The following is a 12,111-nucleotide window of genomic DNA, read 5'->3' on the forward strand; positions in this document are numbered from 1 at the left end:
GAGAGAGAGAGAGAGAGAGAGAGAGAGAGAGAGAGAGAGAGAGAGTACAACAAGTACACTTTGTGCTGTAATTATAGGTATGTGTCTGAGCATCCAAGAGGGAAATTAGTCAAATGGGAGGAGGAACAGTCAAGAGGAGGGAAAGGAGCCAACAAAGCCATTTGCAAACCCACTTCTTATCCCCTCTTTTGTTGTCAAGGCTCAGTAAATCTCTAAAGCAATAGGCCACAGCGGGTTGATAACTGCTGTTAAGTCTTGAGGGACAATTATCTTGTCCTACCAATGTCAGTGGCTGTGAGTATTATTGCTGTTGTCATAACTGTAATACAACCAGAACATCTCATGATTGTAATTGGCATGCCTGCCTAATTAATCAGGTCAGGATTTTCAGTTGAATTTTTTCTATAGAAAAAAAAACAGATAAATCGATTTGTATGGCTGTTAAAAGTGGACTTGAGAATGCTGAGAGAAATGAGAATGCTGTGCAGGCACTGAGTGGAGCTGCTCTGGGTTTCAGTGTAAATGTGAAGCTCTAAAGGGGTCATTTGTATTGTATGGTCAGTAGAAGCGGCTTTGCAGGGGCGGATGGCACCTGAGTGGGAGGTGGGTTTCAGCCCCTGGGAATTGAGTTATGTAGAGATGGAGGGAAGATGAGGTAGCGTCTCCGTCTGGCTTTAAGATGGCTGAAAGGTGATAGGGGACCGTGTCTGTCCTGGGTCTCTGCGTGACAACTAGAAGGTATACTAGCACTTGGTTTTTGCAAAAAAGTGTGCATGGTTGAGTATTATGTGTATGTGAAAGAAAGATGGCTGTGGGACTTACAGGGTTTTAAGCTTGACTAAAGACAAGGAACTGAAAAAGATTTTAGTATTTTTAAGAAGACAGTCATTGTTAGACATACTCGTGTGTTTCCTCCTGGCCGACAATGATTGATTTATGCTTCTTTTTTTACGTTTTTGTCCTACGCATCCATTCTTAATAACTGTTTTTAGGTTTCAGATTTAACTGCATATATTATTATATTAAGCTACAGTGTGGTTTAAATCCCTGCGGTTTGATGTGTTGCATTTAAGTCCAATAGGGAAGAACAATGTGTACACTCTGCTTGTCAAAGACAATGGGCCTTTCTTCAGGGAATTACACACTATAAAAAAAAAATGCAGATTTACTTTATTTTAATTTTACAACGTGGTTACACCAGATTTGCATAGCCAGGTTGACTGTCCTGTGGCTCTGGTGCCTCGCTGTCCCGTGTCCCGAAGCCTTATTTCCTGCTTCCTTGTCTTTTTTTATTATTTGTGTAGCTGCTGTCAATCTCGCAGGCTCCCCTACAGAGGAGAGACCTGCCTGTACAGGGCTCCACTCTGAAATGGATCTCTTGACATATCCGCTCTCCTTTTCATTTCCCAGGAATGTGACCAGGTTCATATTGATGACGTGGCATCGGACGACAACGGGCAGGACCTGAGGTGAAGCATCTACTGTGTTACTGTACTTAAAGCTCTGCTAAGAGACTCTGACAGTGCTGCTGTGGCTTGTGAACCAGACTTGCCCTCTGGGTTTCAGTGCACAGGAGGAAAAAAAGTATAAAGATGAGACAAAGAGTTTGTGCGCATCTGTGTGTGTTCATGCATGCAAGCATGTGCATGTCTTTTATTTTCCCCACTTCCACAGCCATATAATATGTCACAGGATTATCCAACGCTTTCATTTCTCATCAAAATATCTCTTTATCATTCCCTCTGTCTCCCTCAGTCCAGACATTTTATTGCAAAAACTTGTTGAAGTACTTTAGGATACTTTTAGGAATGATTTGAGAAAGAGCCAGACTTTACCAAAGTACTTTTTTTGAAGTATTAATTTTATTGAACTTGGCCATTTTCATTCTCGAAGATGATTTTTATATTTATCCTAGCCATGCTGAATGTATATACTTCATGACAAAGCTTTTTCATTCGTGGGCTGAACCTCGCTGTCTTCGGTTTTCAATTTTACAGCGTTTCTTGTTTCTGAAATTTTTGTGGTTGCACTGTTCAATGTGCTTCTTAAATTTGATTAATGGTTTAAGCACTGCCTTCTTATTCATAACCTGACTAGCTTGACTCAATTCCTAGAGCTAGAAACTGTATCCATGATTATAGTTGTAGCAGTTCTTAGAGCATCCCCCCCGAAACACTGATGATCGTGCTATTATAAGATGCTCTGGAAAAGTGCAGTTTGTGTCTTTATGATCTATATCCTGACTGTTTCCTGTGTTGTGATCCTGCAGCACTTACAACTTCGGGTCGGACGGCTTCCAGAGCCCAGCGGGGGCAGGCTCTCTGTGCCTGGGGTCCGGGGTTCACGGAGGGGTGGACTGGATGAGGAAACTGGCTTTTCGATACCGCAGAGTCAAGGAGATCTACAACACATACAAGAATAATGTTGGCGGTAAGCTTTCATGCCATTTTATTTAATACTGTTCTGTAGGCAACCTAGATATTTAGATTAGGGATTTTCTTTTAGGTTTAATATGGTAATGTGTGGTTTTCTACCAACACCAATAGAACAAATAATGACAGATATTAAGTAACAATAACATAACGTCCTGATTAATATCACCATAGACAAATACGTATTCATTACTCACCGTTAGAGCTAAATTTGAACACAGCTCAGCTTCTGACCACAGTAAGTTTGTCTGGGTTTTCCCTTTTTGGTTGCTGGTATCAAGTTATACAAGCTTCCTGAAAACTACATTTTGTATTTTTGAAGTTTGTGCATCAACCAAAGCTCTACTATTGATGAAAGCAAGCACACCGTATACTGCTAAACACCTGCTCTTTCCAAGAGGAACAGTTATAAATAAAAAATAAATAAATGAATAAATAATAATAATAAAAAAATAGGATTCATTATTACCTGTTCAATTAATTGGATCATGATGTGGTAAAAAAGCTGAAAGGAAGGACACGGATAGCTTAATGAGTCAGAAGTTGTTCTATATGGACCCTTGTGAACTGCTGATTACAACAGGCTGCTTTGCCTCTGCTGGAAATCATACAAAGTCTGAGGTTTTGGCCAGAGGATGTGTGAGAATCGTCCAACCAAAGACTGCAAACAGTCCTGCTGTCAAAATAAGGTCTCAGTTAATTAGATTTCTTTATGCATTGCAGCTGTACGAGTCCTCCCTATTTTGTTTCAAAGACTGACCATCAAGCTTGTTCTTCTCCCCGATGGGCAGGTTTGCTGGGCAGCCCCAAGCGAGAGGAGTGGTTACAGCTGAGGAGAGAGATGGAGGTCCTGACTGACCTATGGCTGACTCAAGCACTCAAATCCCTGGCTCTCATCAACTCCAGGTCAGTTCCTGCTGCCATGGCTTAATTAGGTCAATCAGTCCATCCACTGATTCTTCACATGAAATCATATAAAATACAATTTCCGTTCAATCTTATCCTATCAGTTTCTTCAATGTATCCATTAAAAACATCAATAATATTATTAAAATAATAATAAGATATGTGTATGATGGGGAGGGGGAGGGAGGGTCCTAAGGCAGGGGCCTCATGTCCATTTAACATTGGCTGGTAGCTGTATAGTGTTGAGTTCTGATTTTTCTGAATGAATGTCAGTTCCGGCGTGTCATTTAAAGTGTGTAGTGTAAATGTGTCTATCTTGTCCTGTTCCAGACCTAACTGTGTGAACGTGTTGGTAACCACCACCCAGCTCATCCCAGCCCTCTCCAAGGTGTTACTGTACGGTCTGGGCTCAGCTTTCCCCATAGAAAACATATACAGTGCCACCAAGACAGGTGAGGACAATTTAGGGAGGATATGAGAACACTTGAAAATTAAAAATCCTGGTCTTTCTTCAAAGCTACTATCTTATTATTTTAAACTCTGATTTTCCCTCTTTTCAAAGGCAAAGAGAGCTGCTTTGAGCGTGTCTCTCAGAGGTTTGGTCGGAGAGCAGTGTACGTGGTGATAGGAGATGGAGCCGAAGAAGAGTCTGTGGCCAAGAAGGTATCATTCATGACTAAAATCATTTTTTATTTACTGTGTCTGCTGAAAAATGGGCCTCAACTAATCAGTTAGGACACACTCGATTTCTGCAGCTTTGTGTTGTTGTTTTTTGTCTAATCTTTGCATTGACAAAGTAAGACTTCTTCCCCAATTTGGGAGTTCTGCTAATAGTTTTTTTGCATTAAGTATTTTTACATTATAGGCCAACATGTTATTCACATGTACTTTGTCCCATACTATAATCCCCCTCCGAGCCACAGTCCATAACTTACATCGTCACTGCATCTGCAGGAGCCAGAGTATGCCTGCCTCACATTAAACCAGCATATAATTTTGATTTTAATTTTGTTTTTTTCAGAAGAACATGCCGTTCTGGAGGGTGTCCTGTCGGGCCGATCTGGAGGCTCTGAGCCATGCACTGGAGCTGGACTACCTCTAGAGGGCGGCAGCGGTCACGCTCTGCTCTTCCACCCAGATTATGAAAAGCTCCTGAACTCTTGAGTACAGCTTGTAGGTGAAGCTGCCCCGAGAGACTGATTCAGAGTCAGTATTGCTATTTCAAGGTTTGGCGAAAGGCCTTTGATCCCTAATGAGCACCCAAGTGGACAATTTCACTTTAAAGCCAAAGGAACTGGGAGGATTTTGAAGCGAAAGTGGTCGTGTATCTATGACACATAAACATGAGGCCAACAGTGCTGGACCAAAATAAAAGACCAAAGACACATAAGGGACCAAAGCTTCATAACTAACCCCAGGGAACTATGGTTAATACTGCAAATACTTTTTTACGCTATCCTTTCTTTAATTCAGTTCATCTCAACTTTATGAAAGGTGTCACTAAATGCAAACATCCTGTTTATTAAACACAGTAAGTATGTCTGCATGGATGAAAAGATGAGATTGTTTGTTCGGCTGTGTGTGTTTTTTTTTATTTGTTGTGAGGCTAAACCCATTTTCCACTGACCAATACAATTTTACAGATAACATTAGAAATAAGACTTCAACTTATGATGTTAGGTGGGAAACATTTTGCCTTCATTATTATTTTAAAACTGATTTATTCATGCCGCCTAGATAAATGTCAGATATTCTCCTCATAGGTAGAGGCTATTGAAAATAGTTTGATTGTATTTTACCATTTAAATGTGAGCTATTTATTATTGGTTACATTTTAAAACACAATGAGGTAAAAACAGTTTGGGAGCTCGGCATAAAAATATCCCCTTCAAAGACTAAAGATATGCTTTTGTAAAAATGTTTCGATAAGATGTTGTCTTGAAGATGCTGTAATATGTAGCTGGTGCTTGAATCCTCACATTTGATTATGGGATGTATATGTTGTCATGTTTTAACGCTCCTTCTTCTCTGTCCTTGTTTAATTTCCTAATAACCTGTCTGTAATATAGATGAACTGGTATGGTTGTGCATGTGCCGTTTACGCCGCCTGTCAGCTTAGCTGTGATTTGTATATAATGCTTTATTGTCGATTGGTTTTGACAGACGGTTAAAATAGATGAATGAAAATAAATTAATTGCATTGTTGGGAAAGGTGAGTTGAGTTTCATTTTGTTCCACAGAGTTACTCAACCCAGAGGATATTGAATGATCTATGTGTACAGAACGTGTAATTATAGAGAGGTTTGAGAAGCATTTCATTCAGACTGAAGCCCAGTGGCCTTTTCTGAGGAAAGGTCTCCCTCTACAGGGCAGACAAGAGATTGCAGTAACATAAATGACATACTACATGCTGGCTATTTGACAGAAGAAATGGGACCTACAGTAAATATAAACAGTTTTTATTTGATTGTTCAAACAAAAATCATCATAATCCATGTTAATTTTTTTATAGAAAAGTGTTCATGTTCATAGCTTGAACACATAAATAGCTAAATAAATACTAATTTAAAAAAATATTATTTACATTCACATTTATATCATACAAAGCAATATAAAAACACATATAAACACATATATATACATAAACATATATGTATACATACATATACATATATATATACTGTATATATATATATATATATATATATATATATATATATACAGTTTATACATATCATGCATGTACATATATATATAATATACATGTTTTTTTCTGCGACTAATGCTGCCACATGGTTGCCATCTTCTGGCCTCAATTTGGTGACTTAACAAAACAAATAAAAAAAGACATTGACAAACGCTGACATTTGACATGTAAGTATCCTACCCAAAGTTGACACCTAAGGGAAAAAAACACAAAACCCGGATCTAAGCTCTGAGGACGGAGACCATCTTGAAGCCTCTGACAGTGCAGTTGATGTTTGTGAGTGACAGGCTGGCCTGCAGCATCTTGGTTCCCACATTGCTGGGGATGAAGGTAATGAGCTGTTCGATTCGTCCTCCTGGACGCAGCGGGAGCATCCTGCAGAAAGAAACGGAGAAGATACAAAAGAGTTCAGGAAATGTATAAGTTTAACTACTATTGGGAATGTCTGGCTACAATTTTGTTACTTTTGACAGCTAAGCTACAATTATTACTGTGGGAATGTCTAAACTGTCTAAGCATACATTGTAAGATTCTATTTTGTCCACAGCTAATCAGAGACTCCTTGAAATCAAGCAGCCTTTAATAAACCCTCCAGTGCCTGTACTGTAAATCATGATCTGCACACAGCAGTGTAACAATATTCTAGCCACACCTACCTGAACACAAACCTGATCAGAACAATACGACTCTAACAAGCCTACTCTTCAACAAAGACAGACTGTCATGTACCACACAGTGACACTCCTATATTTAAGTATTACTCAGCTCATTGACTTTGCAGCCATTCATGATATGCATAAACCGGTAAGGGGACATTCAAGATGTACTGTACATAAACAAATGAAGACAATGACTTATTCTCACCTGAAGTGAACCTTGCCCGGAGTCAGCCCTGCCCCAGCTACGGTCAGTACTCCACTGACCGGCTGAGAAAATGGGTTGGTGAAGGTCACTGTGGCTGACTGCTCTTTGTTCACAATCAGGTTTTTATCTGCAATCTGAAAAAGAAAAAAATGGGATGGTGAACCCTGATAATTCCCAGAAATTAACCCTCAAAAGTATATATAAAGTGGGTCAATGGTAATTCTGTATGTTTTGTATGGAAGCTATATGATGCCTTAATAAATGAAATTATCAACCCAAAGATTTTTTTTTCATTGCTGCTGCAGTATCATATCAGATCAGATAAGTTAATATTCTAGATGCCTTGCAAATAATGTTATACATTATCCCTTTTCTTTAGCATTACATATTTGGTTGTTGTTTTTTTGTTGAAATTCTAAATAAAGTTATGCATGTTGAACAATTTTCTCAAGTACCTGTATGGTGAGCTGTGAGCTGGCGATATTGAACTCCTCTGAGGCCAAGAACCACTCGTGACTGGCCACGTCCTCCAGGACCACTGCGAGGTTTATTAGGTCATCTCCCACCACACCCTCATACTGGTCTGGGAGGATCTGCTGGTGAATAACCTTGGCTGGAAAGCAAGAGGTAGAAAGTCAAGACACAGAAATGTAAACCACAACAGTCTTTCAGAAGTGAAAATGTATTTGAGTCTGTGGATGAGTGAAAAGTGGATTCACCTTCCATGGGGGCCAGTTGTAGTACACCGCTGGTTTCCCAGAAGGTGTCTGAGGGGCTGTTGTTGTATTCTTTAGCCTGGGCGTTGAGATGCAACCTCATCTTCTTGGCAACCTTCTGCTTGTTGATGACTTTCACTGTGAAGCGAACAGGTTCCCCGGCAACAGGAGCATTATCCAGGGTCAGGAAGACTAACACCCCTTTGGGTGTGCCTGTGAAAAAGACATGAAGAAAGCCAGTGCATGAGATGACGTGTGTTTAAACAGATGAATGGTCTGATTGATTGAATCTAAATTCACAATTACCTCTTCTTAATGTTGAGTCCTCTGACCTTGTGGAACTTCTCAATGACAGTGTTGAAGTCGGGCCTATATTGTAAAGATCGAAAGAAAAATGTGAGTGTTTTTGCCCAAGATTTCATATTTTGCCACTTCTCTAAATTAGCTAAATAACCAAATGAATGGATTTCTGTTTTTGGCTCATACTTGTGATGCATTTGTAGTCTCCTGTGATGTTTTGGTGTCTTGGGAAACCAATAGCTTTGGTGCAGATGAGGGATCCCACTCTCTCAGTGTCTTTGCTGTAGCTGACCACGCGACCCTCGCTCACTACGAGTGAGTGGACGTCGGCGTTCACCTCGGCGTAGACAAAGGGGATGTCATAAAACTGGTCAATGCGTCGATCTTTGATTGCTTTGACCGGGGCTGGGCCACAGCAGAACACTCCTGGGATACAAGAAGGAAGAAAAGAAGATTATAGCAATGTTTACTGAAGACAACAAGTTCAAATATGGCGAAGAAAGGGAAAATTTCTTACACACCTCCACTCCTTTGCTGGGGGGTCGGGTCCAGAACCTGCCAGCCATCCATTCCAGATCCCAGATCCTGTCTAGTCATCCAGCACTCCACCCACACATGGAAGTTCCTGTATAAAGAGGGAGCCCCAATAAATTATCACAAAGTATTAACAGGCTTTTTCTTCGCTTCACAAAACTAATTCAATGTCATTGATGTCTTAAAATGTATTTAAACTGTTTATCATATTTAAAAGTGAAATTAACACTGACCATATGCTGTCTTTGCTGCGGTTCAGCTTCTGCCCTGTTTCACTGTAGTACTCCTCAATCACCAGGTTGCCGTTGGTGTCATGAGCAGAGTTGAAGTTTGTGACGACACGGCAGGGAATGCCAAGAACTCTCATGACTGACGTAAATAAAAAATTTAAAAAAAACGTTGACACATCGATGATCATATCTGAACATTGCGTGATGGAACAAATAATCCGGTATTTGAACAAGACTGATAAGACATCAAGCATGAGTAATGCTTATTGATGACAGTAAGTCGTAATGTAGTAAAGAGCAAAATTTGCTTGACTTCTTGTTGTTTTTGTGTGTGGTTGAATGATCATGATATAATCACCTGTACACATGACAGCTGCAAACACCCAGCACTGTCCAAACTGGACCGGGCTGAAACCAGACGAAGCCCACTGTGTCAAGATGTCCCCACTCCCAGTCCACAAGGAGGGATTAACTCCTTGTTTGAAGTCACCCTTCCACTTCCCTTTCAGCACACCACAGTCGTCTTCGCTGTTGATCTGAACACAGAAGAGAAGAGGAATGTAATTTCCCATCTTTGCACTTCAGTTCCCAAAACATCATAAAGCAAGCTGGGGCATCTCATATCCCCTGATTCAGATTCACAGTGACGGTTTAACTACTTTGATCACCTGTTTTGCTGTCATAATTACATGGTGCTTGCATGTGACAGAAAGCGAGTGTTTATCTGCAGAACACAGTGTCTCAGTTCAAGCCTCGACATGTTTTTAATAAGCAGAAGTGACGCTCGTGTTGTCATAGAAAAGAAAAAACAAACTGGGGAAACAGAACACTGCTAGCTAGTGATGTATTCATATCTGAAAGGTGTGTTTATAATCTGGATCTGTTAGCACTCACCATGGCAGACACGACCCGGCTGATGTAGACGGGGTTGCCTCGGTTCAGGTAGTCTATCCTTCCGTCCTTTTGGTGCTGAGGGCTGACTTGAAGCAGATCCAGGCACGCCTCCAGAACACCGGGCTCAAACTGAAGAGAAAGGAATGAGAGAATTAAAAGAAGATTTTGCGACACTTTTCATATTCTAATAAATACATGCTTAATCTTTAATCCAACTCAAGGATTACAAGTATAAACTGCAAGTGGGCACATGCACAGCAATACTTTACAATGAAATGCCCAAATTTTGTGATTTGTGGTATTGGGCTTTATAAATCAAAGTGACTTGACTTAAAATGTAATCCAATACAGCAGCACCACAATAAATACTACATCTAGTTATTTCTTAATAGAAAACAACAGTCTCTGTTCAAAAGTGCATACTAACATACTATTCATACTAAGTATCACGTAAAATGTGGTATGTAGTGTGCTCTAACTGCATAGTTTGTGGATTTTGTGTACTCAAGAAATCCCTGGATGTATACTACAATACCAAGAATTTCTGAGTATGTAACATGAGCTTACTGGACATGTCCTCAACTGCCCCAAAATGCATAGTGTCTCTTCAGACTGTGCAATGGCGTACTGCGTGGCTGATGTTGCAAATAATCAATTTATCAATGGATAAAACGATTACAAATGATGGTAAGTGACATTAAGGTAGAGTTAAGGTACGTGGAATCATATAGGCCATATGTACTGTATTAAAAATATTTAACACTAAAACATTTCAGAATTTTCTACACACCCAAGCAGCACTGTATGCAGACTGTATTGTGACTGAATACGTATTGCCTAAGTTTACCTGAGTGTGGACAGCCTGCTGGTTATGCCAGACTAAACAATAATTTAGTGTGCAGTATTGTATGCAGTACTACCATAGACTGTACAGTCTATGAGTACTACTCATTGAGTATGTTGTTCGCAGTATGTTAGTATGAAATTTCAAACACAACCTAAGAGTGTCAGCACCTCAACTGTAAACAATCTGATGATTTTTTTTTCCTTATGGTATATTTGCCAAAATTCGGATCCACAGATATTGCTTTCATACCTGATCAAAAGACCATGGTCTTGACACAATGTTCATAGCTGTCCCTACAAACAGCAGCCCAGAGTCGTTCTGGATGTACTCTTCTCTCTGGTCCTCAAAGGGAATATACACAGCATCCTCTGTAAGACATAAAGCTGACATTTAGCACATCCTCACACGGTTACATTGCTGTACACACCATACTGTAAATACTTTGAGACTTCAGATCATTTTCATTCTTCCCACAGCATTTGTCACACAGCACTCCCCCACTACAGCCATCTATGAGTACATTTCTGTTTTGGTTTGCAAAGATATTATAAAATATCAAATCCTTCAGAGTCTGCAAAGCTTTGAATGGACTTCATAAAAGCTTCTCACCATGACACCAGGGATTGCAGAGCAGGATGAATTTGCCAAACGCACAGGTCTTTTGGCTGCCCTGAGTGACTACACACAGCTGAAATCCGTAGCAGCCCACGGAGGCGGAGGCAGGAGAGGAGATGAATATGGAGGGGTTCTGGAGGTTCAGGCCCTTTGGGTCCATGTAGGCTTTCCATTGGGAGGAAGGAACATTCTTGGAGAATGTGACAGGCATTGACATATAGAGGCGGCCTGAGGAGAGGAGAAAGTAAGAAAGTTAGGCAAAGGGATTTTAAATTGTGCTTCACTGTTTGCATACAACAGTCATTCATCCCCAAAAAAAAATCTAATCTACGTATAAATCCAGACTACCTAGCGTAACTTTGATCGTCAGAGAGTCAGTCTTGGGGTTAAAGGCTTGGCCCTTCAGTGGCAGACTGACTCTAAAGGGGGCTCCTCTTCGCACCACCAGGGCTTTGCAGCTGCTGAAGCCCTGTGTCTTGTGTCTCTCCTGGTTTTCAGATTTTTCCAGGTTGACATTTTGTATTTTCATGTCTGCAAATGAAGAAAATAATAAAAATAAAGGAATTGCAACAGAAAATGCAAAAAGAAACAGTAAGTTGACACAAAGAATAGAAACAAAATCAACACAAAAAAGCAGGCTACAACAGTTAAATGACAAAACAGCAGAGCAAAATAAAAAAAAAGAGCTTACCTTTCTGAAGACAGATCTCACCTTCCATTTGCAAGTGTCTCTTTTTCAATGCAACGCTGTCACCCTCTACCGCTATATCAACCTTTGCCCCACCCTCTGAAAGCATTTCACACGTGGTAGCACGAACGTAAACTGGTTTGTTACAATTGTTGCTAAGGCCCTCGAGTCATGTGTGCCTAAAAAGAACGCCTCTTCTTTTTGACTAGGTCTCAAATGTACAGTTTCGTTTGTAAAGTACGATTTACATGAGTAATCAGACACTCCCAATTAAAAAAGAGAGAGCTGGACAGGATTAAGTTAGTTGGGTGTAAACTCTTTCAACATGTTGCAGTTTTGCAAAACAGACATGTGACCTGTAGCAGGAGCAGCAATACT

General features: G+C 40.3%; 2 protein-coding genes across 4 annotated transcripts in view; one reads left to right on the forward strand and one right to left on the reverse strand.

The window, feature by feature from the left end:
• Positions 1-5,549, forward strand: part of eya2 (EYA transcriptional coactivator and phosphatase 2) — a 29,805-nt gene extending 24,256 nt beyond the window's left edge. For both annotated transcript variants that reach the window (XM_032513337.1, XM_032513336.1), the window contains exons 11-16: positions 1,411-1,469; positions 2,270-2,430; positions 3,224-3,338; positions 3,669-3,790; positions 3,901-4,001; positions 4,360-5,549. In XM_032513337.1, coding sequence (XP_032369228.1) covers positions 1,411-1,469; positions 2,270-2,430; positions 3,224-3,338; positions 3,669-3,790; positions 3,901-4,001; positions 4,360-4,440 — 639 coding nt within the window. In that variant the 3' untranslated portion in view covers positions 4,441-5,549. The remainder of the gene's footprint in view (positions 1-1,410; positions 1,470-2,269; positions 2,431-3,223; positions 3,339-3,668; positions 3,791-3,900; positions 4,002-4,359) is intronic.
• A 564-nt stretch (positions 5,550-6,113) lies between these two features.
• tgm5l (transglutaminase 5, like) lies at positions 6,114-11,811 on the reverse strand. Of its 2 annotated transcripts, none has more exons than XM_032513325.1 (14): positions 11,737-11,811; positions 11,394-11,576; positions 11,040-11,273; positions 10,680-10,798; positions 9,584-9,712; positions 9,048-9,225; positions 8,693-8,828; positions 8,447-8,550; positions 8,112-8,351; positions 7,932-7,994; positions 7,629-7,838; positions 7,365-7,522; positions 6,910-7,043; positions 6,114-6,420 (listed from the first exon to the last, which is right to left on the reverse strand). In XM_032513325.1, exons 1-14 carry the CDS (start codon positions 11,762-11,764, stop codon positions 6,267-6,269), a joined length of 2,070 nt encoding a protein of 689 aa, XP_032369216.1. In that variant the 5' UTR covers positions 11,765-11,811; the 3' UTR covers positions 6,114-6,266. The 2 variants fall into 2 exon arrangements, with proteins under 2 accessions (XP_032369216.1, XP_032369217.1); XM_032513326.1 differs by having other exon boundaries at positions 6,115-6,420; positions 11,758-11,804.
• Between the last annotated feature and the right edge of the window lie 300 nt (positions 11,812-12,111).

The sequence above is a fragment of the Etheostoma spectabile genome, chromosome 4 (genome assembly GCF_008692095.1).
Source record: "Etheostoma spectabile isolate EspeVRDwgs_2016 chromosome 4, UIUC_Espe_1.0, whole genome shotgun sequence".
Lineage (NCBI taxonomy): Eukaryota > Metazoa > Chordata > Actinopteri > Perciformes > Percidae > Etheostoma > Etheostoma spectabile.